Raw genomic sequence first — 27,909 nt, forward strand, 5'->3', positions numbered from 1 at the left:
CCCCTAAATTGAAGAATTTTACAAATATTTTGAAAAATTCGAAGAATTTTGTGATTATGATCGTAATCCATTAAGAGAATGATTATCTTATCTGATAGATTGGTACCAATGGAGTATTGGGCATTTATACAATCGGTTCTAGTTCTTAATATCTCATATTCAAACCGGAATCAATCCGAACCGAACCCAACCAAACCGAACCATGGGCTTTGGAATTACGAGACTGATTACATTCTCTCGCCATTATAATTTCAGAAATTCTAAAAATTTCTGCTCAATCTCTTACGAGTAACGATGAGTTCTGTAGAAAATCTCGTAAACAACACTGAAGATCGTCTTCCTGCAGAAGCAAAGAAGATTCTACAATCTATAGCTTCTAATGTAGTTGATTCGAACTTATTGCAGATGATCCGATTAAAGGGTTCGATGACCAACCAGGTTTACGAGATCAAATGGACGACAAGAACAGAAGAAAAAATCCCTCGAAAGGTTCTGGTTCGGATTTTTGGTGAAGGTGTGGAGGTTTTCTTCAATCGAGATGACGAAATAAGAACGTTTGATTTCATGTCGAAGAATGGGCAAGGGCCTCGTTTGCTTGGAAGGTTCTCTAATGGCCGAATTGAGGAGTTTATTCATGCTCGTGTAGGTGATGTTTCCTATTTGATTAAGGATTTTGAATTATTTGAGTTTTTCTACTTAAAAATCTAAATGGGTCTTGGTAGATTTATTTTATTTTATTTCATTTTGTATTTGAAACTAGTTTGATTTAGCTTCACTTTATTGGAAATTTTGTTTTTTTTGATAGGTACTTCACTTTATCTGATTTCATTTTGAGATTCCCCCACTAGGATTTAGATTACCATCATTCGTTTTCTCTTTGGAGGTTTCCATCTCACATCAGTTTGTCAAAAACACGATCTGATTGGATAATTATATAGTTAGTGTGGAATCTCTGATTGGGTCGGGTCTAAGTTCTCAGTTGCTTCTTTCTTGGCTCTGAAGATGGTTGTGTTGAGAATACTTGGTTCATTGTATCTCTTGTAGAAAAACACTCCATCGATCAAGTTGGTTAGTAATTTGGTTGAGTGTCTACTTAGGAAGTGAAAATTGTGTACCTATGCCTTCGACCATTACCTATTTATAACCTTGTGGTCCTTGGTCATAATGCATGCTTGCCTGGTTATATTATCAATAGGATGTCGACATCTAGCATTATAGAGGTGTTGCTGCCGTGTGGATTATGAAATGCCAGGTCGCATGCAATCTAGGTCAGTGTGCATGAGGTGGTAGGTGGGCCAAGGTCTTGTCAACTTGTGAAGGATAAGTAGCATGATCTCAACAAATCATTGTGCGCATGGATGGGTTGATACCTCCATTCTGGTCTCGATCAACTTTGCATATGGGCTTCCGTATGCTCCCTTGCTCTCATGGGGGCTTCTTGGTCACTCCTTAATAGATAGCCTTTCTAGTTTAATGCTCCTGATAAATACTCTCACCAAATACCTTCTTGTCTGCTTTAGGTCACGGACCCTGACTAACTTTTTTTCCATCTAACACAGTAATCTAACATACTGCATTCTTTTGAGCAATCGAGGAAAATTGGTGAATGGGCAAAAAATAAGTCTATCAATTGAAAGGATATGGTTATGTAATCGATTCTATAAGTTCCTTGGAAATCCAATGAACAAAAATGATTCTTTAGGATCATCTTACAAAGTTGTAGCCCTAAGTACTTTATGAATAGATGGGAATCATGAAAGAACTGTTCAACCTCCTTCATAATAATGGCATAAGAGGTGGATCCTTATCTCATTTTTAGCTGAAATATTGAACCTGTCACCATATTTATGGTCTCATAGTCGGGAACCATTGATTGAGTAAAACCTTGAACTAGTGGTTCTTGATGATCTTACGAACCACATCAACAATTTCTAATCACCTATGCAAAAGACCAAAATACTGATTAACGGCCCTCTCTGTGATTTGTTTTCTTTTACTTTCAAAATGAAGAATGAGAGTTTCTTTCACAAAAGCTCATCAGATTTATGCCTTCTTCGCGATTTTGTCTCCATGAAACCTTTTCCCATGATAAACATGGTCAAATATTTGCTGTACAAGGGGGCGTTTTGCACATTGATGGGTACACTAGAGGGGTTCATTGTAGCCATCTGGGGCTGCTGCATTGGACGTGCATTTGTCTCAATCATTATTCCATGACTTCTATATTTCATTAAGTGGCTCATAAGTTTGATGTTCCAATAGTGAAAAAATATTGTTTCTCCTTTGTTCATTGTTTGGTTTCTATAGAATCTTCATCTATAATTTGCTTAGTCTTCACAACATTATTGAATAACTTTAGTAGAAAAATCACAATCCAACAATTTCAAACCTTTGTTTCCATGTGGCCCTAAACCCCATCCGCCTTCATCTTGGCTAAAGCTACCGTCACATTCGATATCATCAACATGTAAAAGTACGTGTGTTCTTTGGTCTCTCACGCATCTTCTAGTCTCAGGCCTCTTGCATGGTCTTCACATAGTAATTTTTGAAAATAACTCACTCCTCCAGCTTTCCTTAATTTTTTCATTTCTTTCACCATGCCTGTTTGTTATTCACTCTTTGTAAATTTAACATGATATAGCTCTTTAGTTTTCTTCTCTCTTTCTTGCAAGATTGTAAACATCTTTCTCCTCCATTCTAATTCCCAGCATATCATGTTAACAATCAAATGCTTTGTGTTTAGCTTCACTTACAATCTCTTTGATTTTTTTAGCTGTTTCCTAGTTTTGTTATCTATCTTTCTTTTCTCTCCTAATAATCATTTGAACCTCACTATTCCATTACCAGGTGACTTTTCCCCTTAGATCACCCAGCAAGCTCAACCCCCCGAGTAGAACAACAACCTGACGTGTGTAGGGTAGGAGGGGCCTTGCTATTGGCACGCTATGGCTTTTCAGCCTACCTATTTCTAGTGTAGGGTAGTCATGGCCTCCGTTTGCAAGAACCTCTTCCACTACTCTTTTAGATAATGGGTTAATCCTATCTTGCATCACAGTAGTCTTTTCCTCAGTTCTACATTCATTTCCTCGCCAATTTATATGTAAAAGAATATTTTTTTTTTCTAAGTGAGCAAGTTATATGTAAAAGACGTTTCTTTTTTCTTCTTTTATTGAGTGTGGAGTCAAAAAGTTATCCTAGAAATAGGAGATTCAGAATTTTCAACTTGTAATCTACTTTGTATAGGGCTAGAAATGTCAATTTGCTGATTTTTGTGAAATAGTCTTCATGGTTAAGGTAAAAGGAGATCATGATAAAAAATAATCGGCCATTCCACATGGATCCTTGTTGGACTATGATAAAAGAAAATATTCCCCCCAAAGGTGAGAAGGGAAACCCATTGATAAAAAATAGAAGGCACCCTAATCACTCCTCCCTCTAATTATGGAGTGCTCCATGGTGTAGGGGATTTTCTTCAGTAGAGATGGTGAAATTGAAAATGAGGATTTTATCTATTATTTTGTTATTGGGTATGATGCTCGATGTGCATGGTGTGTTCCATGCTTATGCAAAGTATAATGCTTCATGTCTAATAGGTGTAATTATCTAATTATTGAAATGCTAATTTATTTACCTTTCTTGAATTGATAATATATCTTCTATCTCATGTTTATGTGGAAACGTCAGACACTGTCAGCATCTAACTTGCGTGATCCAGAAATATCTGCTCTAATAGCAGCTAAATTGAGGGAGTTTCATGATCTTAATATGCCTGGTCCAAAGAATGTAATCCTTTGGGATAGGTTGAGGTAAAATTTTTAGCTAAAGTTTATTTTTACCTTTATCTGCAAAGATACTAAACTAAATTGTTCCTTTATTTTTCCAGAAATTGGCTTAGTGAAGCCAAAAAGTTGTGTCCTCCTGGTGTAGCTAAGGCATTTTGTTTGGACACCATAGAGGAGGAAATATCTGTATTGGAAAAGGAGTTTTCTGGGGATCACCATCGTGTTGGGTTTTGCCACAATGATTTGCAGTATGGAAACATAATGATGGATGAAGAAACCAAATTAATTACTATAATTGTAAGTTTCTCACTCCATCTTGGTCATATATGTATGTATGTACGTAGGAAAGAAGTCTTATATGTGTCGAAGAAATTCTTTTCTAATATAGAGATTTCCCTCTATGGAGTTGGAGCAGTAAGCTATCCTGTAAAAAAAGGTTTTTTAGGGAAAAAATAACAGATATAATGATCGTCAGTATGGAAATATAATGAATGATGAAGAAATCACATTGGGTACTGAAAATTTTCATTACTTAATTTTCTATGTTGAGTTAAATATGTCTACGGTTTCCTAAATGTCGATTATTCCAAGGTAACTTATCAGAAAAAGGTAAATTGAACCTGTTGCCCATAGTTTATTCATGCATTTGGTGCAAGCATTTCATTTATTCTTCTTGTTAGGGGAAATGAGAAGAACATTATTGAAACTTAATGGTACTAAATGTGTATTTATTCTTGTAAATTCCTCCCTTTTTACAGGATTATGAGTATGCAGGTTACAATCCTGTAGCCTTTGACATTGCAAATCATTTCTGTGAGATGGCTGCTAACTATCATACTGAAACACCTCATATCATGGACTTTGATAAATACCCAGGTGGGCCACTACTGAGATTCAATTATTTCCCATGCTTTATTGCTTCCACTTCATTTTAACAGAGAGATCTATATGAATGTGTTTGTGTGATTCAATTACTTCAATTTTGAGTCATATTTTATTTTATTTTACCTAATATATTCAATTATGATGATATGTCTAATGGCTTGCTTTGTTGGCTTGCCCTTTTAACAGGTCTGGAGGAGCGCAAAAAGTTTGTGCATATATATCTGAGCTCTTCAGGTAAGTCCTCACTTTGCAAATTATTGGATGGCTTTGCATGGTGTGCAAGGGTATGGTTTTTAGATTTGATTTATTAAGGTGATAGAGAATTTATTTCTTCCCCTTTTGGTGAATCAACCAAAACCTATCTCGAACACAACAGATTTATTGAGATTTTGTGTTGAAATTTTAAGATTTGTTTGTCCTTGAATTGCCATTTTCTGAAATTATGATGATGACCTTATGTAGACGATCAAACCAGTGACCTTGAAGTGGAACAACTACTACAAGATATTGAAAAGTATACTCTTGCAAGCCATCTACATTGGGGCTTATGGGGAATAATTTCGGTACTCTCACCTTATCTTCACAACTACTTGTTATGTGTATCTGTGTACAATATTGCATGCATAATGTGTTGATAGTTGATACATAAATATTGTGGGTGTGGGTGGGGGATAATCCAATTAAAAGCTAATTTCAATTGGGTACCATGACCATTGTCGGATCTTTAAATACACCGGCAAATTTATATTAGGGCGGGTTGTGTATCCCTCACAACCCAGACCGTCCCTCACTATATGTGATCTTGGATATGTCACACCCTATTATTGATATTCAGAGACGAATCTTAAAATCATACATTATTCTAGCAAGCCCTATAGTTGTATGCGTAAGAGAATAACTCTAGTCTTTTAACCCAATTCCAACTCCATGGTTGGAAACCAATTTTAGAGTTTTTGTACTCCAAATAGAGTTGGTTTTCCTACCCTTAATAGATCCCTATACCCTATCCATTATAGATTTTGTTCAAATCCAAAGCATGGGTCCCACATACTTGGTTGTCTATTCCAATGGATCCAATCCATTAAGGATTTTGCCAAGTCAAAACATAGATCCCTCTCTTAATTGGATGGCCGTTAGGATGAGCAACTCTTGCTCCTCTAAAATTTTGGGATTAGCTATCTTGGTCCTAGTTTTGTTTGGAAAAAGAGAGAATCGTATTCAATCCGAGTGCTAACACATGTTTCTCTGATATCCTATTCTGGGCTACCCAAAACCAATCAAATTGACCAAGATAGTAGGTTGTGGAATTGCGTGTGATGTGAGATATCCATATTACCACTACATACCTAGATACAATATTTAACCAAATAGGTCCTTTTCACTGACGAGTATGATCAATTAAATCCTTCCATAATATAATATCCCATATATAGGCCCTTTGGGTTTTGAATTTACTATCTACCCATTGCCTATACGTACTCATTAGGTTTTCTTAACACTAGAGGAACTTTTTCTCATGTAAATAGTTTTACAAAATAATCTAATTTATACAAAATTATTCTAGATCGTAAAATCATCGAATAAAATAATTAGTGACTATTGGGACCGACTTAATGGTAAATAAAGAAACTATATAAGTACTTAATAAGAGTAAAACCAAATTTAAGTGTTATTGTCTAATGAAAAGTCCATTAACCTGTCCTTCCAACCATTGGTGATCCTACGGCCCAAAGATCAGCACCTGATTGGTGATTCTTAGTTTTATTTGGATTGGACCACTTTTCACTCATCGAGTTTTCTTAATATATGACCTTGGAATAATCCTATTAACTTCGACGAATAGAGATAGTTATAATTACCTCTCCCCTTGCATCTGCAGAATGTGTACTGTACGGTAAATAATGACATAGTAATAGAAAAGATGTGAATTTGAACTTGTATTTAAGATTAATAACAATGGTTCATCTATAATGTTTACAGGATTGTGTAAATGATATCGACTTCGACTACGTGGAGTATGCAAGGCAGAGGTTTCAACAGCATTGGTCAACGAAGCCTGCACTCTTAGGTTCTTCTGGAGCTCTCCCATGATGAATCGATGATTTTGGGTACGGCTTGTAGGTTGTGGAGCAGTACTGATTTTGCTTCACATTCTCCAGACACCGTGACAGTAATTTTGGCCCCTTAGCCTCCTTGTGTCTTCGCTTTGATTTGTCAGTGTTGTACTCTCCTAATATAAATTTTTTTTTGGGGTTCTAGGTCCATTAAATGAGAAATATAACAATATTAGGTCCTCATCAATTTGTGTCTTGTATATGGTAGAATGAGGACAATTTTTCTTTTTCTGAGAACTTCTATTGGCACCCCAACTTTTATCTTTTTTTTTTTTTTTGATAACGAAGGGTATCCAGGCCAGCTTGCACGCATCCTGACTAGTCCCTACGCCTTGCACCCAGGCTATGGCTGGTGCCTGCTTGCTCCAAGCCAATGCATGGCCACTACAGGAATATGGTTGGTGGGATTCGAAATTGAGACCAACTTTTACTTATTACACTCCAATTTATTTTTTTTGTTTTGTTTTATTAGTGTGAATATCATTCTCTCACTCTTGGTAAGATAAAAGAGAGTATTGCTGTGGAAGAAAAAAATTTAATAATGAAAATTTTGACGTCATGGTCGATCTAATATTACAAAATTCAATGGCCTTGGACCGTTGAATATTTTCACGCTGTGCATCTTCACAAAAAATCTGCTCATTTCGAAACTTCTAACCCATATATGGAAAGTGTAATAATTTTCTACACTTTCACACCCTTATCAATGAACTGTAGACCAGTTGTCTTGAGATACACATAATCACAAATATTTTCCTATGTATCCCGAGGCAACTGATCTATCATCCTTTGGCGTGGGGGGGGGGGGGGGGGGGGGGGGGCGCTGTGCTAAACTTTATGACTAATGGCACGATGCCATGTGTACTGAAAAAAATTACTAAAAATAAATCACTTAAACTAGTCCCAAATTTTCTCTTAGTAACCAATCACTTTTGATTATTTAATACACATGGCGTTATATCATTGGTATACTAGCTTAGTACATAACTTTCGAAACAGCAAATTTCAGTTCGAAAAACCCTAGCTTGACTAATGCGTTGACCTGGGCCACATTGTGACCGAGTCTTCTTCGCGTAACGTAAAAGAAAAGCCAGAGGTGATCAATGCATACCCCTCCGTATTTTTGTGAATATTTGAGATATCCCTTTGTGTTTTCAAACTAGCGAGATAACCCTTGACCTCTGACTACTCTGACCATAAACTGAAGAAAAATTACTAAAATTCTTGTGCTCAACCGTATAGCCAAGAACCCATGATTCAAATATATTTTACTTTGATTTTTGACCTTTAAATTCTATCCACTCCTACCTTCTGATCTCAAGAACAAGTTATAGGATTAAGATGAAATTTTGGCTGAAAAAATTAAGGTTTTTCTTTTAAAGGGAATTAAAGTAAGGTAGAAAACAATAATACTATTTTACAATGAGACGTGTTGGAGTGACCTCAAGGTTGAATCTCATATCTCACATCTTGACGTAAAAGTAGATAGAAACCATAGATGCTTTTTCACTCATATCTCGAGGAAACATTTATGATTTCCATAATTTTCACGTTAGGGTGTGCGATGTGAGGTCCAATCTTGAGGTCACTTCAGCATTATTCTTTTACAATAGAGGGTAAAGAACTTGAAGATGACGAATTGGGATATAAAATGGGTAGGAATTTATTGAAATTTGAGTGATCCAAAATCCGAATTTAACGGGTTGCACATTGAGAGTAAATATGAATAAAAAATGAGTTGAATATTGATCCTAGTCCGATTCACGTCTAATATAGATCCATCCTTATATCTATATAGATCCGAATGATATATTAGTTTGAAAATTATATTTTTAGGTTTTTCAAAATATTATCTTCTACCACGTTAATATGATTTCTTATAAAATAAAAGAATTATAATAGTAAAATAGAATGGTATAGCAATTAGCAAATAAATAAAGAAGAAAAAATGTTTAACAATCTCAAATTATCGAACTCGACTTGAATCAAGCAATTTGGTTGGATCAAATCTAGATTAACTGAAAGCAAAATATTTCGAATATGATTTTATCTAGTCGGATTCAGATACAGGTAAAAAAAATCAAATATGAGTGTATCTATATTCATATCCAAATTTTTTACTCGAATCTGAATCTGTCTTTGAATCCAACTAGGATCCAATTAGCTAAAATCTTATTTGACCCATTTTGATTTCAGTAAATCCGGATCTGACCTGGCCAAATTACTTGGTTCGGATTGGCTGGGTCGAAAAATTTGGACCGTTCAACTTTTTTTTACTATAGATATATTTTTTTTCTACTTGATGTATTGTTCTATTTTACTATTATAATTCATTTATTTGATAAGAATTCTTATTATATTAAAGTATTAGAGAAAATATATTTTGAAAAATATAAAAGTAAAATTTTCAAAGCAATATATCATTCGGATCTATGCAAATATATGGATGAATTCGTATCCGACTTGGGTTGAGGGACATCAACCCAATCTGACCTATATTTTGATTTGGATCTACTCTAAGGACCCAAACATGTTAAATTTGGATTTAAATAAAATCTGACCTATTTATGCCTTACTATTTATAAGACAAATTTTTGAGAAAAAATAATCAAGGAATTTTGGCTAAAGGATGTTAATAAGGGCATTTATATCATTTTTATCAGCCTTTCAGAAACGACTGAGATCAAGGGGCATATCATCAATTTAAAAACACAGATGGGTATATATACAAAAGAAATTGCTAGTTGGAAGTCTCTGGAGACACGCGGAAGATCTTGCCATGCGAAACACGTCTTCTTCGTCTTTCTTAGTTTCTTCTCCTGTTAAGCAGAAAACCATCTGTTTCGAAAAAACCAAACCCTAACCCTAACAATGGCGAATCCAGCCGTAGTACCGTACGATTCCATATCTGAAATCGATCAATCAAACCCTAATCTATCCTCTGAATTTGATTCCCTCCAATTTCCTCCTCTCGATGCCGATTTCTTAACCAACGATCTCATCTTCAACAATGGTTTAATGGCGGATCTTGAATTTGACGATGAATTCGATTTCAATTTTGATGATCTATCTCTTCCTTCAGAAACCGAAGATTTTCTTCTAAGAGAAGGACCAGATTTCTTTTCCTCAACGGTACCGGTTGTGTGTCAGGATTCCGGCAACGGGAGTGGCTCTGTTGAGATTTCTAGGGATTCGAATTCTCTGTCTCCGGAGTCCGGAACTAGTGATCAAGAGTTCTCCGGAAGGGTATCGTCTCAGGATTCCGGTGTTTGTCGTTCTGTTGTTGATGGATTTCTCAATTCTCCATCACCGGATTCCGGTGTTCATTCTGAATCCCCATCCGATGTCATCGCGGTCGACGACGCCTCTGATCGGAAAATTAAATCAGAGGAAGAAAGTAAAGTGTTTTTGCCGAAGAGGAAGAAAGAAAAAGAAGAAGAAGAAAATCCTAACCCTAGAAGTACAAAATTCCAAAGATCGACGAGTTCTGATGACAATGTGAATTCTAATGGAGACGAAGAAGATAAGAAGAAAACGAGATTGATAAGGAATCGAGAAAGTGCTCAACTTTCTAGACAGAGAAAGAAGCATTATGTGGAAGAACTTGAAGATAAGGTAAGATCAATGCATTCTATGATTGCAGATTTAAATAATAAAGTTTCATTTGTAATGGCTGAGAATGCAAGTTTACGCCAACAATTAAGCGGTGGAGGAGGAGTTGTTTATCCTCCTCATGCGATGGCGCCGATGCCTTACTCATGGATCCCTTGTGCTTCGTATCCAGTGAGACCACAAGGGTCTCAAGTTCCTTTAGTTCCAATTCCTCGAATTAAACCACAACAACCCAAATCAGCACCCAAGGGTAAGAAATCCGAAAGTAAGAAAAATGTGAGTAAAACTAAGAAGGTTGCAAGTGTTAGTTTTGTTGGATTGTTGTTTTTTGTCTTTCTTTTTGGAGGTTTAGTTCCTTTTGTAAACGTTAGAAATGGGCGAGTGAAGGAAATGGTTCCCAATGGATTGGGTTTCAATGATTGTAATGAAGGGAAAATTGTAAGTGTTAGCAGGCATTTAAATTTGTCCGATCAAAGTGTGGGCGTAGGGTTGTGTACGGGAAAATCTGTTTTTTGGTCGGGTGGTGCTAAAGGGACACATTGTAAGAGTTGGACTGAAGGGGATGGATCAGAAATTAAGCAAAACAATGCTAGTGATCCTCTTGTTGCATCATTATATGTACCTCGAAATGACAAGCTTGTGAAGATTGATGGGAACTTGATAATTCACTCTGTTCTAGCTAGCGAGAAAGCTATGGCATCTTCTCATGCCATGTCTTCAGCTAATGAAGCAAGAGAGACTAGTTTGGCGATCGCTAGGAATTTGGTTCCACACTTAGGTGAAAGTGGAAGGAACATAGAGAGAAATCCTCACTTGTATAGGAGCCTGACTGAGAGACAGAGAGCAATTACTTCTGGTTCTAGAGATAATTACAAGGACAATTCAAAGTCAACTGCTGCGGATGGATCACTGCAAAAGTGGTTCCGTGACGGTCTTGCAGGTAATGATTATTGCTCTTTCTTTTTCATTTTTCGTTATGGTATCTTCTTTCAGTAGACTTGCTTTAACTTATTGTATAGCGCACAATAAAACTTTGAGAAGTAGGTGTTCTACATAATTTTGTAGGCACACTTTCATTGTTGGATGATACCTTCCTGACAAGTAGGGGGCCATGACTTAGTGATTGATTTGTACTGAGCATTAGAGCAACTCCAACCTGTCTCTAAAACTCTAAATTTAGAAATAGAGACGTCCAAACCTAACTCCAACCGGTTTCTATTTTAGAAAAACTCCCTCTAAATCACTGTTCATATCTCCAACTTTTTTCAATTGAATGAATAGTGTTTTGGAGTGGGGGTTGGCTGGAGTTCAAATTGGTTCGGAGGTGAACATCTTTTCTAAATTTAGAGAAGATGCCAATTAGGAGGAAAAATTAGAGATGTGGGTTAGTGTTGCTCTTGTGTTCTTCGATAATAATTTTAATTTTTGCTAAGATGAATCTCAGCCACAGTCACTATTATTGGCTGTGTCAGATCAGTCAAGATTTGTTGGAATCACATCTTTGTAGTCTTTATTAACAGTAAGAACATATTAGAAATTCAATATGATAATGATAACACAACTCATGAACACTGGAACACAATAATGGACACTCAAATTCACTTGCATTGTGCAGACAATTTTACTTGTTCCATTTAATTAAGTGGTTGGAGAGCTTTTTCATGACAGTTTTTATGGGGGTAAAGTTACCAAGCTAATTTAGCCACATGTTCGGATCTACAATTGTTTTTGTCGATGTTGTGTTCCTATTCTTCTTTGTATTCCACTGCCTGGAAAATCTCATGCAATATGGTGGGATATTATTGCATTGTACTTCTCATTTTTGTGAACACACTTACTAGGAACATACAATTGACACACTTTATGGAGTGCTTCAGTGATGAGTGTGCCTTGTGAAGTTGTCTTGGGTTTTTCCAAAAATAGTTCTGCATTTCCATATCACTGTTTTATGATGGCTAGTTTAGGGAGAAACTCGTGAGAAAATAGTCTACAATTTTTACGGGTTCGTCTTGGAATGTCTTGGCCAGAACATTTGAAGATGGACTATGACATTCTGAGACTGACTGAAGCATTCTTATTCATTTCATGAATGTTGTCTTGGAGTGAGGTTTTCTCAAGATAGCTTGGCCAAGAGTTTTGTTCTAAGTGACAAACTGGGTGCATTTTGAAGACTGGTGAAGAATATCAGGCAGCTACGATTCACAAGTTTTTGTGAGCAAAGATCTGAAAGAATGTATTTGTAGGACTTTTTCTGTTTAGAGGTGTATTTATAAATTTTATTTCAGTTTTGTTTTCTTCTTCCTCTGTTTTGGTCTTGTAACTTTTGGTTCTATGATCCTATTGCTGTATTCCCTATAGGTAACTCCATAATCCAACAGCTTGATCCTCAAGACCTTTGGTTTTTTTGGTAGACCAGAGTGGGGGAAGATTCTCCTGGATTTGGTCTCTGGTTCAGTTAGGTAAAAATCTCTTGGGTATCCCAGCTACTACTACTGAATCAAGGTTTAGGTTCTAGTTTTGTGAGGTTAATGGTGTTAACCAAAATTTATTCAATGGCTTTATAATTTATGAAGGATGGAGAAAAATCTTCTAGCCATGGAAATGACCTAGAAGAGCAATTGATGGGCTTGTGCAGTAGTTACTGGTTGAGGAAGCATTGTGGTTGGCGAAGGTCCTTTAATGTACCAAGAAAGGGTGTGAGTTGGCTAGAAAAACATGGCTATAATAGCCACGTCCAGCAGGAATAATATGTACATATGTCCCACTTTCAAAGGGGTAGACTAGATTTTGAGAAAATCAGGATACTTCAAGCATAACTTCCAATCATATCTCGAAGTTCCATTGGGTGGACAACAAAGAAGTTATGATATGTTTGGGTGGGGTCCCATAGTTGGTAGGGTGGGAGATACTACCATTATGGGCAACAATGGAGTGTTCATTTAGTGAGGGTCCATGAAACCATCATACCTTTGGAGATTGCTAGGAAAGGGAGTTAAGCTTGCCTAGGAATGAGAGCCCAGATGACAACACATGGCGAGGGGTTGGAACTGCTGGGCCCAAAAACTGTTTAAACTACGACTTTACAAATGCTTATGAGTCCCAATGAGATGGATAAAACATCAACATATGAGGTTATGGAGGCAATCATAATTCCCCAGAGCAGGGATTCAAATCCCTCAGTAAGAGATGTGGACTGGGCTTTCTTAAAATCTATTGGGTCAGGGTCAAGAGGTGTGGGCAAGTTAGTCCCGTAATAGCGGATGCCCAGAAATTTGAAGCCCAAACTTGAGCATTTAGGTTGATTGAGTTGGGTCTTAGAATAGAGGCCCATCATGTAGCCAACACTTTAACATGTAGATAAGAAAAGAGAGGATGTGAAAGACATGTGACAGAGCCATTCGATTTTTATTAGGGATGAGCAGGGAGGGTGCCGGTAATTCAATGCTAATAGAGGACTTCATCTAGTTCATAGGAAGCTTAGAGTCTAGTGATGATTCAGAGAGCATATAGAGAAGGGTAAGTACTCGTGTGCAGAAAAACTTAGTGGTTTTGTCTCTTTCTTCTATCACGCGAAAGTCCCAAAATAGCAAATAAAAATTGTTGGGCTGCTCAATTTTTGCTAGAGAGGAAAGGCAAGTATACAATCAGTTTCAGAACTCCTGTATTCTTACTACATGACACCAACTCTGGTGAGTTTTCCTATGATCTATTTGATTTTCTCTTTGTCGCAAGCCAAGGTGTGAAATCTTCCATTTTAAAATTCATTGGTTTTTTTTAACAGCATTGTTGTTTTTCTTTGTTTTCTCTACTATGGTTTGTGCTTCTGTACTTTGCATTTAGACTTCCAAAATTTGATCTTTGACATTACAAAATGAAACTAAATTTGGAACTATGATCCACTTGAAGTCCAAAATTTGAGGTTAATAGAAAAGAGTGGACTTCAAGTGGTATTAATCATGGTTTAAAATTTAGTTTCGTTTTGTAATTTTTCATACGGAACGTTTCAGATTTTCAGCTTGTCGAGACGAAACAACTTCCAAATTAAAAAAAAAGTTGAAGTTTCAATCCTTTTATTCATATTTTTCAATATCTACAGATCTACAAGAGATCTGGGGGAGAAAAACAGAGATTTTTTTTTGGGGGGGGGGGGGGGGGGGGGGGTACACATTTTTCAATATCTACATATTTTTTATTATTTGATTTATGATGCTTCACATTGTGACGTTTCATGAGTCTAAGGTTGAGCTCTTGTAATGATATCATTATTGCTAAATTGTGGGGTTGGAATAAAGGAAGGTTTGCACTTTTGACAACTAGCACATCCGGTGGTATCATTGTTTGGTGGGACAAAACCCTAGTCAAGGTGGAGGATGAACTGGTGGAGGTGCTTATTTTCTCTAATGTGCAAATGTTTGGTGATGAATTTTTTGTGGGTTTTTTCATGAGTGCATGGCACAACTATAGAAGCGGATAGGGACCGATTACAAAGGAGTTGGTTGATATTGCTACATTTTGGGAGAAGTTGTGCTTGGTTGGGGATTTTAATGTGATTAGGTTCTCATTTGAGGAGAGAGGTGGCTCAAGAATAACTAGGCGCATGAGACTTTATGGTGATTTTGTGAATAGTCACTTTTTAGTATTCCACTCCTAGGGAAATCATTTACTTGGTCCCACAATAATGATAATTCGACCATTTCCATACTAGATGAGTTCTGGGTTTCAAGTGATTGGGAGAAAAATAATAATTTGGTGACACAATTGACAATGTCCAACTTAATGTTTGATCATTGGCTGTAAGATTGTCAATGGGTGGGTTTGAGTTGGGTTTGACTGAGTCATAAGCCCTATAGAGGTGTGCTCTACCTTAGTCCAGCCTTATACCCTATTGGGCTTAAGCTGACTAAGCCTTAACGAGCTTGGGAAGAACAAAATTTGCTAAATAATTCACATTTTTAATGGAAAAAAACTGCACTTTCCAAATCAATTTTTTGTATGAAGATCATCCAATTGAATATGAAATTGGTGTCTTGTTTAATCTTCAATGATTATAAATGAGGTTTAAATTGTAATTGTACATCATCTTTTATTTATATTTAAGTTTTAATACAAAAGCCTGCATCTAACTATATATCATATATGTTATATATATATACTAGAGTTCATCCGTGCCTACAACATGGGCACCCTTTCTGGGTGAAGGGGGTACAAGGAAAAAAAAGAGAGTTGGAGGGGTGCTTTTAAAAATCTTTGAGGTTAAAAGGGTAAAAGAGGAAAGATAGTAAAGTTAGAGGGGTATTATTGAAAATTGGGTAAAAGAAGAAAGACATTACAATTGAAGGACTAGTATTAGGGGGGGTGAGGAGATCATAAAGTTGAAGGGAGTGAAAATGAAAAGTAATAGAGTGGTTAATGTAGACCTCACTTCAATGAGATCTTATCCTCATAACTGTAGCAACGATGAGACATTTATCCATTTTACAAAATTGTAGCAAAGTGGGCCCTACAATTGTATTATTTATATATATATATATATATTCACACTAGAGTTTGCCTGTGCCTACGACACGAGCATCAGTGTTAGGGTTAAAGGGGTAAAATAGGAAATATAGTAAAGTTACAGGGGTATTATTGAAAAAAAAGGATAAAAAAAGAAAAATTGTAAAATTGGAGCAATATTATTGAAAATGGGGGGAAGAGAGGAAAGGGAATAAAGTGGGGTAGTGTGGACCCCACTCCACTATACTTAGAGTTGGTTGTTTATACTCCACAACTGTGGTTGGAGTGGGACCCATCATTGTGTTTTATTATATCTATATATATATTGGGCCGGGTTGGACACTTTTAAGAACTAACCCTCCCTTGGATAGAATGGGCTATTTTTTTTGAACTTTGTCCTACCTTTGTTGGTTAAAATCAGAAGACCCTAACTCTTTTTTTGAGCTAGCCGTGTTAGTCAACCAATGGGACTAATTGACACCACTAATTGTCTCATTGTACTTGGTAAAGAGTAGACTAGTTTCATTTTGATTTGAGAATTTGTGGTTGCTTCATCATGACTTCTATGATAAAGTATATGAATGGTGGGGATCTCTCTCCTTTTTAGGGAACCCAAGATATTGTTTTAGGTTAAAACTCAAGGCACCTGAAGAAAAAAAAAAGAGAGCATAGAACAAGAATTTTTTTGAGATGATTGGAAGAGATTGATACACTCGACCTCAAGAACCTATCAACGGAAGAGAAGTCGAAGATTTGATCTCGGAGTGGAATTTGAGAAAGTGTTGGTCATGGAAGAAGTAAGTTGGAGACAAAAATCAATAGTGAGATGGTTGAAGGAAAGTGGCAACACTGCAAACAGCTTCCATCGGATGGCTCATAGTCATAAGAAAATCAATCATATGTCTATACTCATTCGTAATCATAAGAAAATTAGTCACATATCTAAACTCATTGTTAATAGGGGACCATTGGAAGGAAGTGATAGGATCAAAGATGGGATGGTAGACTTCTATAATGATTGAATTCCAAGGAGTTTATAGGTTGCCCTTGGGCCCTTTGGCAATTTAGAATGGGTCCATTTCGGCAGAACACCAAGTGCGGCTCAAAAGGCCGTTTGAAGTTGACAAGGTGTATGCAACCATTATTAGTATGACCAAAGATAAATCTCTTGATTCAACAAATTCTCTATGGTGTTCAGAGGTTCTGGGATGTACTTTGTACTTGATACTTTTTAGGGATTTTCAAGAAAAAATGCTTTCTTGATTACTGCTTCAATAGTATTTTGTGGCATTGGTTCCCAGAAAGGGGGTTGAAGATATAACAAGTCGAAGATCTTATTAGTCTTGTGGGTTGATGTACAAAATCATCTAACATATGCTAGCAAAAATATTAAGGGAGATCATTCTCCCAAAAATGGCATGTCTAGAACAAAAGGGTTTTATTAAGGGTCATCAAATCCTAGATAGGATATTGATTGCAAGTGAATGCATAGACTTTAGGATCTAATCTGGGTTAGTGAGAATATTTGTAAAATAGATTTGGTGAGTTGAGAGTTTGAGGTAATTGATGTATGAGTTTTGGAGAAAGATCATATGTGTCATTGGGCCTCCTAATCCGACTCGTCCTAAAAACAAGAGTTAAGGTCTTGATATTGAGCTTGTAAAGATAGGATTGGGTTTAAAAAAAATTTAGCTTGTCAAATTTGAGTTGGGTTAGGGCTTAGCCCTTTTTGGTCTGGTATTATATATATATGTATGTATACATGTATATAGATAAATAATATAACACAACTGTAGGACCCACTATACTACAATTTTGTGGGAGATAAACATCCCATCGTTGCTACAATTATGGGGATACACATCCTATCGGAGTGAGGTCCACATTAGTCATTTTATTACTTTTCCTCTTCACTTCCTTCAACTTTATCGTCTTTCCTCTCCTCCCCCTCCCTCTTTTTAATAATATTCCTTTTATTTTATTATCTTTCCTCTTTTACCCCTTTAACCCCAAAGAGGATGACTGTGCCGTAGTCACGAGCAAACTCTAGTATATTTATATATATAGTTAGATGCATATTTTTATATCAAGATTTAACTAAAGTAAACTAATATTATACAATTGCAATTCATCTTTTGTCTATAATTGTTAGAGATTAAATATGATACTAATTTCAGATTTGATTGGATGATCTTCACACACAAATATTCACTTAGAAAGTATGCTCTTTGTCTATTGAAAATGTTGTACTCAACATTTTTAATAATTTTTATTCGGCAGAATCTACCAGATTAGAGCTTAGTTAACTTATACTAATAGGGGTATAGGACTGGTCTAAGGTAGAACCCACCTCTTTAGGGCCTGGTAAGGCTCAACCAAGCCTGACTCGAACCCGTACGTTGATAACCTTGAGAAAGATGGTCCTATTTTGTTATGAAAGGTGTATTCTCTGCCTTAATCTCTATCTTGATCAATGGGAGTACTTGCAAGTTTTGCCAAAAGCTTTCGGGGTTTTAGGCAAGGAGATCCATTGTCATTGTTCTTTTTTCATTCTTGCATAAGCATTTGGTCATCAAATATCCAAGCCCGATTCCATCAGTGCTTTATCGGGTCCTAAGGTGAACGAGGGAGGCTATTGGTGTCTCACTTTTAGTTTACTGATTATAATTTTCTTTTAATTTTAATTTTAATTTTTGATGTGTCAATTAACTAAGTGAGATTCTTTAAGGGTCTGTTTTGTTGCTTTGAGTCAGTTTCAAGTCTGGAAATAAATTTGCAGAAGAGCAAAGTCTTTGGAATTGAGCAAGTTCCCAATATCCATGTTCTCACAAGGTGCATAAATACCAAGTAGGCTCATTCCTTACTTCCTACTTAGGTTTACCTTTTTATTTTTTTGATAAATACCTAGGTCTACCTCTTGGTGTAGCAGACAAAACAATAAAGCATTTGGGATCCTTCATTGAAAAAGATTGGGATCATGGAAAGAAGTATCTATCCCAAGCAGGTAAGATGATATTGATCAGAAGCAGCCTAACAAGGATACCAATTTATTTCTTATCACCATTCTCATTGCTTAGGTAGGTAGAGGTGTATCTTGACAAGATCTTTCAATATTTTCTTTGAGGTGGGAAGCAAAAATTTCATCTCTGGAAATGTTAATTGATTTACCATGCAAAAAAGAATGAGGCTTCACGTTTTAGGAGATTTAAACTAATGAATTATGTGCTACTAGGAAAATGACTTTGGAGGTTTGAAGCAGGGTAGAAATGTCTGTCGAAGAGAGTTATTAAAGTGAAGTATGGTGTGAGGTTTTTTTTGTAGAGCAGATATGTGAAGTCTTCATGTGGGGGTAGTATGTGGAAAAGAGTTCTTAAAATATTTGTGAAGTTTTACAAGAAGTTTGCATTTAGGATATGGGAAGAGGTAACATGGTGGAATTTTGGTGGGATTGTTAGTGTGAGTTTCACCCCTCTGCATGCAGTTTCTAGTGTTGTTTTGCTAGAGTTCAGTAAGAAGTTTGCATTTAGGGTAGGAAGAGAGGTACATGGTGGGGTGTGGGGAGAATTGTTAGTGTGGTCTCACCTCTCTGCCTGCAATGTCTAGCCTTATTTTTTTTTTTCCGTTTTATAAACAAAAAGAATTAGTTTGTGGAAGAAGTTTTAGTTTGACAGAATGGAGGATAGTAGTAGAGGGATTTTGGATTTAGAAGTGATTTTAATGATTAGGAGATATAAGGAGAGGACTAAGTAGTTGGGATGGGACATTCTTGGTGAAATCATCTTCTAATTCCTTTGATCTTTTTTCTACCTTATCTCCTTTTCCCCCCCTAAACGTTAGCATTTGAGGTCCCAAGGTTGTGTCCAATGTGACGTTGTTTATTTTACTAGCTGATTTCGATAGGATACTTACCACCTATAATCTAATTCTATTTTACAATATTTCATTTTTGGCAGAATAAGGCTTTTTTTTTTTTTTTTTTGTAGAGAGAGGAACAACATAAGCTTCGAAGGGGAAGAAAAATCTCTTCAGGTTGTCATTATTAATGTATTAGGCATTTTGTTTTTCTAGTGTAAACCCTTTAGGGAGTTCAAGAGTCTTTTTTGACGACTTTTTATTTAGGGAGTTCAGGAGAGTCTTTTTGGTGTAAGACCCTTTTTTCAAGAGAGGATTGGAGGTTTGATGTGTTGCTTTGAAGCAGTCTCTGGCATCTCGGTAAATATGAAGAAAAGTAAGCTGTATGCGGCATAGTCACCAAAGTGGCCGACTTTTTCAAAAAATCGTGTTTAAATAGCGATTTTAAAGATTGGCAATTAAATCTCGACTTTTTGAAAAAGTAGCGATTTAAACAAAAAGAAGATTGATTTTTTTTTTTTTTTTTGGCTGAAGCAAGTTATTTTACTATTTTAAAAGGGTTTTTTCAAAGACCATTTATTCTTAAGGTTAACATAGGATTTGATGATATAAATGATAACATCACTTAGTAGAAAAAAATATGTTGTATTTACACTATTTTGATTTTTTCCCGATTTTCTCTCAACTTTTTCCCAATTTTTTCATTATTTTTTTCGACTTTTTTCCTTGCCGACTTATTCCCGAACCCCAACTTGGTAACTATGGTTTGCGGTAGGAAGGGTCCCGAATATAACCTCCCTACCTCATACCTAGGTCTTCCCTTGAGGGCTCCGTTTAGGTGTACCAGAATGTGGGATCCGGTGTTGGAAAGGGTGAACAGGAAGCTCGTGGTGTGGCAAGCGAACTACCTTTCGAAGGGGAGTAAGCCAACTCTAATCAGGAGTGTCCTTTCTAATATACCTGTTTATTTTCTCTCCTTGTTTAAGATGCTCAAAAAAGATATAACACAAATTGGATAAGATGGTTTGGGATTTCTTGTGGCATGATAGAGAAGGAAAAAAGGAAACACCCCTTGGTAAGTTGGAGGGTTGTCACAAAGGCAAAGAACAAGGGAGGGCTTGGTATTAAGAAACTTGGGGTGGTTAATTCAGCGTTGCTAGGAAAATGGATCTGGAGGTTTGGGGTGGAGGTAGACAAGGTTATGGAGGAAGGTTATTGCAACAAAGTTTGGGGAGAATCAATTCGGGTTGGAAAGTGGAGCGGCAAGAGCACCTCATGGGTGTGGACTTCAGAAAGCCATCTTGGAAGTTGAGGAGGCTGGTGGCTTGATAATTTTCTCTAGTTCCTTCCAATTTGATCTAGAGAGAGAAGACGTAAGAATGTGGAGGGAGTGCAAGAAAGGTCTTTTTTCGGTTGGATCCTTCTATCGGTCCTTGGTTAGAGGACGATTCACTTTCATTCTCGGAAATAGCGGTATTGGGGTTCATCAAAGGTCGGTTTTTTTTTTTTTTCGCTTGGACCGCTACATTGGAGAGGATCCAAACTATGGATTACTTGATGAGGAGGGGCATACATTCAGCGAATGGTTTCATTATGTGCTTATCCATTGCAAGGTGGCTAATGAGGTGTGGGTTCTCTTTTTGGGTTTATTCGGAGTCTCATTACGTCTTCCGGGTTCTACAAGAGCACTTTTTGAATCATGGCTGCATGTTGGAATCTCTTTCTCGGGGGGTGAAAAGGATTCTTTGGAGTATAGCTCATTTCGCCATTTATTGGGGCTTGTGGAAGGAACACAATAGTAGGATATTCGAAGAGAAGAATGCGCGCAATACAGAAATTATAACAGCAATCTTGGGCCTTATTTTCTTATGGTCAAAATATTATGATGAGCTTAAAGGGGTGGTTTTTGCAGATTTAATAGGGAGATGGGATTGGGTTTGACTTACTTCAATGAAATCAGTTTTAATTATAAAAATAAAAAATAAAAAATTTAAAAAATGTGTTAAGGTTTCAGCTTAGTTTTCTTTCTTCTCATGTAATTTGGTAGTTTCTTCGACCTCCTTTCTTCTACATTAATAAAATTATACTTAGCAGAAAAGGAAAATATTGTAAAATTATTTCAATGATGAGAAAAACTAATGTACAAGTGTTGATTGAACAGAAGTTCTGGTCAGAAGATATTATCGTAATAATCAAATTGGTCTCTGAGAGTTCTATGTCAACAAATTTACTAAACTCAACTCAACCCTGAAATTCCTTTACATTCACCTCTTCCATTGAATTTTCTTCAACCTAATAGAATTGTGAAAATTCATCTTGATTTCGAGGAATCCCCATTCTCCATTTTTCCAACTGTAGGATTTTCGTGGAATGCTCCACACATATTCATATCTGGCATGACTTGAATGGATGAGTGTATGAAGTGAATTTTTCCCTTTTTTTTTAAACAAAAATTTTCTGATTATTTATTTTAATGAGATGAATGACATCAACATCATATACACTGTTTTAAAGTTCCAAAGGTGCACTTGAGGCGTTTTGGGTTCTTGAGTGAGGCATAAGTGTTGACAATTTTAATAGAAAATCCCTATATATATATATATATATATATATATATATATATATATATAGATAGAGAGAGAGAGAGAGAGAGAGAGAGAGAGAGAGAGAAATGAAGCAACAATTCTATGGGACCACCATAATATGCTCCTTCATTTTCCAAACTTTCAAAATGATTTTGACTTGTATTCTTATTTTCTTATTTCTCCAATAGATAAGTTTTCATTTCCTTGTTAACATCGTCGAATGCATGTGAGCATGGAGTAACATTTTTTCTAGGGCACACAAAATGGTTTTTCAGCCTCTTCACCTTTCTTTACTACATTGGAACATTACACACATACTACGTAAATATACGACTTCCCCGAACCGGTATTTAGTTCATCAACTTCAATCCCATGCTCTCAAGAGGGGTGTCTTTTATTATCTCCACCTCTGCCCACTTGTTTACCACTTTGTCTAACCATTACATTACTAGCATTCACTATCAATAATAAGAACAGAACACAAAACAAGAGAAAAATATGAGATTTTAATTTTTTGTTTTTTTGACATACTTGAAGAAAATGCACATAATGACAACATACATTACCAAGTAAAATTTTGGTTTAATGATTCTATTTGATGCAAATCTTAGTAAGAAACTCATAAGAAGTGAGTGAATAGAAGTTGGATAAATATTGAAAGCACAATGAAGAAATGTCTAAGGAGAAAATAGGTTTCAAGAGAGATTCTGAGATTTATATCTAAATCTTTTGTTTATTAACCTTAAAACACACCAATTTAAGAATTTTTAGTAAATAAATAACATCAAGAGTTTTAAAAAGTAAAACAATGTAAGAAAAAAATAATAAAGTAGTAAAAAATGGAGGTTCGGTTTGATTTTTTCAAATCAAGATCGAGGCTCAAGCCTTGATAAGCCTCAAGGATTAAGCTTTTTTGGGTTGAGACTTAAGCCTTTTTGGATTGAGGCTTTAGTCTCAAATAATTTTGAAATGCCTTAAGCCTTGAGGCATGGTGGCTAACCCTGGTGTAAGCCTCACGCCTTATAATGCACTGATCATACATTCACGGTCTCCCTTCCCAATAGAATGCTGTTGGTGTCTAAATCACTGATGTGACATACGACACCTACTAAATTTTGATTCCTATGTACAATCATGCATGTCTGTCCATTATAAAGTTGCATCTTAATTTCTTCATTTTTGGTACTTCAGTTTGTTTTTTTACTTGACGTGATTCGTATGGTCTTCATTTCCCTTTCTGCAGGACCGATATTAAGTTCTGGCATGTGCACCGAAGTGTTTCAGTTCAACGTCTCACCTGATTCTGCCAAACCAGGTGCCATCATTCCAGCAACATCGACTGCCAATGTTTCTACCAAGCATCGTCCAGGTTCGAACAAGAGGATGAACAGAAGGATTCTTGATCCTCTACCGATTCCCTTTGCTGGTTCAGCCTTCAATGGATCCGATCAAGATGTTGGAAGAGCATCACAAAATGGCAGCTTTAATGGTAATAAATCTGTTTCATCAATGGTTGTTTCTGTGTTGGTTGATCCTAGGGAGGCTGATTACAATGAAGGTGATGGAGTGATTCCACCCAAGTCTCTGCCTCGGATCTTTGTTGTTGTGCTTATAGATAGTGTCAAGTACGTCACATATTCGTGCATGCTTCCTTTGAAAGGGTCTAGTCCTAACCTTGTAACTACCTGAGAAGAGGATCGAAGGATCTCGCACATATAGAACTTCAACTAAATACCCATCTCTTGTACATTACCGAATAATAACTTCCATAGTTCTCTGTCTTGTCCTTTCGATATAAAATTTTTCCTTTGAAAGGTACCTAGGTAGTCATCGCCTTTTGAGTAGTTTGTTTCTCTTGTTTAATCTTTGATAGTCTTAGCACAACCATGGATGGAAACACCAAGAATCCTTGGTTGCGTTGTCAGAATCTGTTTCTGCGACATTGACTCTGAAAAAAGTAGAGAAGTTGTAATCGTCTGTCCGATTCGGTCTATGAAGTTGATTTCAGGCTAAAGCTCGTAAAGTAGAAGTAACTCATAAAACTCTTTTTGTTGTTTGTTGGTGTGTTTTATTTGTATTTGGGAGATGATGTAGGTTTATTGTAAAACTTATTGTGGATTTGAAAATCCATTTATTATAAAGTAATTTTTTAGTTTGATTGTGAGTTATTTTATTTAATTTTTCAATGCACTAATCAATGACAATTAAAGATTAGGAGACCTTATAATATCTAGTGCTGTCAATGGTTCTGGATCAGGATCGGATCAGATTTGAAATATTTTTTATTGTAGACTTATTTTTCAAATCTTCGACCTCGAGGTCCTGTGTGGATGTTCTCCTTGAAGGAAATTTCAAATGTATTGAAATTATAAAACAATTGCAATTTTGTTAAAATAAACATTTTTTCTTTCTTCTACGCAAGAATTTCATTGTAGAATTATCAAAATGGTAGAAATTTCATTTTGGGGAAATCTTTTCCAAGCTTTCTTAGTCATGTTGACTTTATGTTCTAAAATTTAAAGTATGGCCTCACTGTCCCGCAGTGAGCATGACTAGAGCAACCTGAACAAGTTGGCTGGAGATTAAAATGTTTTCCTTCGCTACAATTTAATATTTCAAGTTCCATGAGTCTTATTTTATATATTATGCTTTTGAACTGATATAGAGAAGTAACATATAGGCGAATCCGAATTGTAGATAATGTAGTTGAAACCCAACTGCAAAGATGGAGAGTTTCAAATTCTCAAGTAACAGTCACAAAATTCTCTGAATTCTTTAAAATTTTCTGGTATAATTAATTGGCAATGTTTTGATTAATAGCAGAATATAGTAATATTTTTACCCTTTGCCGTGAAAATTTTATTTTGTTCAATATTCAAATATCAAGAGAAAGATGGGGCTTTTAGGGAGGTATAAAGGATGATGGGTTTTGTAAGAAATTGAATGTAAGCACTTGTTTTGGACGACATAACTACACTTGGAAGGAATCAAGTATGGCTTTGAGGGTTTTCTGAGATCCCTGCCATTGCTTGTCGTTGGCACTTGCGACGAATAAGATAACTGTGTTACCCTTGGCGGTAGCCTTTGCGAGATTGTGTGAACCCGTCAATGCCAGCGGAGTCTCAAGCTTGTAGGTGTAATACTGCATGTGTACCACGGAAAGAAATGTTTTAAATCTACAAGAACCTTTGACAGACATAAAAACATATATCAATTGTGATAGTAAAATGGATAGAAGTAAAGACTGAAAACTACCGTTTGGTCACCATGCTTTTCCACTGAAGTTTCGAGGAGTTCATCAGGATCATAACTGTTTCCTGTGACAAAGGGGCCAAGTGAGGCAATGACCTTCTCAGGGCTCCCAATATCTTCAATGGTGGCCTTGGGATTGTTCGTCAACCGTATCAATGGAGAAGCCACCACTTGGACCTTACCCTGCTTTTCATCTTCGAATTTCACTTCCACCCAAGGTTCTGCGCATTTGGGTTGGCAGTAATTTCCAGAAAGTATATTGGCAATACGTGTTTGTTTCCAAGTGGGCGGAAGGATGAACTCATAGGGCTGCACGTTTCCTGCACAAAATAGAGCCATGAAAGTCAATATTTGACATTAGAGTAATTTCAACACACTCCTTATCCCACTCTCCATCCCCTCTCAACTGTCATTTTGGAGAGCGAAATCCAAAACAGGGGTCTCCAAGGCATTACCCACCCCCTCTTCCCATTTTGGATTAGCTAATTTGGAGTCTATTTTTTGGCTCCAAAAATTTCATAACCCCAACTACTATTTTGGGGGAGTCATTTTGGATAATAAGGGTCTCCAGTGCACAATCCATTCCCATCTCTATTTTGGATTGAATTAAAAAAAATATTAAAATATTTATGAAGTCATTTTGGATTGCACGGTTAGAGTGCATGCTCTTTGAATATCCAAAATTTGTGTTTAAAGACGTTGGGCTGCAGGGTGCATATAAAATGGCTTAGTTAGAAGTCCTAAATGTTTTAAACTCCAACAAAAACATGCCACGTAGACACTGTACGGGACGCCGGATTCTGACTCTTTTGGATTTTATATGGGCTTAATTCTAATGGTAAATTTCATAATCTTGAAATAAACGTTAGTTATGTTTGAATGGTGTGGTTCAATTGTACTAGGGGGTGAAGTAATTTAACGGATTGGGGTGTAATAAGTAAAAGTTAGGGTGCCAGTAACATCTATCTTTACGTATCCCCATTTTACTTTTGTAATATGTAATTTGGAATACAAAATACCATGTGGCATACTATTTTGAGCCCATGACCCAATGTCTCTAAACACAAATTAAAACATGCCACGTAGACACCGTAAATGTTATGGTAACGGGAAACGTTCTTAAATGACGACTCAATCCTAAATCTAACACAAATAGAAATGTTAAAAAACACAAAAAAAACTAGAGAGTTTCTATTGGCATCCGAATTTTTACTTATTCTCAACCACTGATTTTTTTAAATTGGGATGTGATAAGTAAAAGTTAGAGTGCCAATAGCAGCTCTGTATACTAAATTACGACTTGTCTAGGGTTGGTTCAACAAACAGCAAATGTGGAAAGATAAATAAGAGCTTTCCTAGGGATCAGTGTTACCGTTATAGTTGGAAAATTAATGTCCAACGACATTACATAGAGACTGCAATTTTCCTAGAATTAGAACGGAAAATAGTGAAGAAAGTGGGGAGTCACCAGCACGCAGAGCAGGAGTATCTTTAGGAGTGGCCTTGAAGACGACGAAGGAAGGATCAGAGGGCAATGGAGGAAGATAAGATCCAACTTCGACTTCTCGAGCTTCTGCGATCAATGGTTCTCTGGATAGAACTGAAATCAAAGCAATTCCTCTGAGAAATTCTCTTCTCCCAGAGACTTGATGATTAGATTCGGTGCTTGTAGAAGAGATTTGTTTGATCGAAGAGATGGGGTGGGTTTCTAAAATTAGAAGCGAAGATGGATGAGATCTTGGCGAAGAATAAGAAGAACTTATCCTGGAAAAGATGTTAGAGAGTGGAGATACAGAAGGAGAGGTCGCCATTACAGAGAGAACGAGAGAGAGAAATGTTGGAATGGGTCCCGGCTCTTATCCGTTAGAGTTGGAGCTTGGAGGGGAGACACCGAGAGAGAGAGAGAATGGATAAAAAGTAGGATTATTTAGAACATACCCCTCACATTTTGATGAATATTTGAGATACCCTCTTCCTATGTTTTAGAAATGGTGACATACCCCTTGACCTTGGTCTACTTGGATGATTAAGAAAATGACCTAAATGCCCTTTTCATCAAGTTATATAAAATTAAGGCATATATCTGTATCTGTATCTGTATCTGTATCAGTATCTGATACTAAAGTCGGTTATTCATATTCGATTTTGTCAAGGATATCTATATCTGATTATTTATCCAACTTTTAAATGAAATCCGTATCCAACTTGTACTCAAATTTCAAATGAATATTCGAGTCCGATATATGTGTAGCTCATTTTGTGGGCGATGGAGAACCTATAATTTTGGGGGGAATATACATGTCATTGTGAATTTACCATTTTAAACTAATA

General features: G+C 36.3%; 3 protein-coding genes across 3 annotated transcripts; 2 read left to right on the forward strand and 1 right to left on the reverse strand.

The window, feature by feature from the left end:
* Nucleotides 1–106: 106 nt before the first annotated feature.
* LOC147386907 (putative choline kinase 2) lies at nt 107–7,340 on the forward strand. Its single transcript, XM_086422885.1, has 7 exons — nt 107–642; nt 3,685–3,806; nt 3,884–4,079; nt 4,541–4,658; nt 4,854–4,901; nt 5,130–5,230; nt 6,648–7,340. Exons 1-7 carry the CDS (start codon nt 295–297, stop codon nt 6,756–6,758), a joined length of 1,044 nt encoding a protein of 347 aa, XP_086279011.1. The 5' UTR covers nt 107–294; the 3' UTR covers nt 6,759–7,340.
* A 2,193-nt stretch (nt 7,341–9,533) lies between these two features.
* Nucleotides 9,534–24,482, forward strand: LOC147386908 (bZIP transcription factor 17-like). Its single transcript, XM_086422884.1, has 2 exons — nt 9,534–11,333; nt 23,570–24,482. Exons 1-2 carry the CDS (start codon nt 9,653–9,655, stop codon nt 24,013–24,015), a joined length of 2,127 nt encoding a protein of 708 aa, XP_086279010.1. The 5' UTR covers nt 9,534–9,652; the 3' UTR covers nt 24,016–24,482.
* Nucleotides 24,483–25,066: 584 nt separating this feature from the next.
* PPD6 (thylakoid lumenal protein (Mog1/PsbP/DUF1795-like photosystem II reaction center PsbP family protein)) lies at nt 25,067–27,471 on the reverse strand. The gene is made up of 3 exons (XM_086422886.1): nt 27,047–27,471; nt 25,582–25,898; nt 25,067–25,468 (listed from the first exon to the last, which is right to left on the reverse strand). The coding sequence occupies exons 1-3, from the start codon at nt 27,387–27,389 to the stop codon at nt 25,298–25,300; spliced, it is 831 nt and encodes a 276-aa protein (XP_086279012.1). The 5' UTR covers nt 27,390–27,471; the 3' UTR covers nt 25,067–25,297.
* Nucleotides 27,472–27,909: the final 438 nt, after the last annotated feature.

This window comes from Akebia trifoliata, chromosome 14, assembly GCF_017979445.1.
Source record: "Akebia trifoliata isolate Shusen 1 chromosome 14, ASM1797944v1, whole genome shotgun sequence".
Classification (NCBI taxonomy): Eukaryota; Viridiplantae; Streptophyta; class Magnoliopsida; order Ranunculales; family Lardizabalaceae; genus Akebia; species Akebia trifoliata.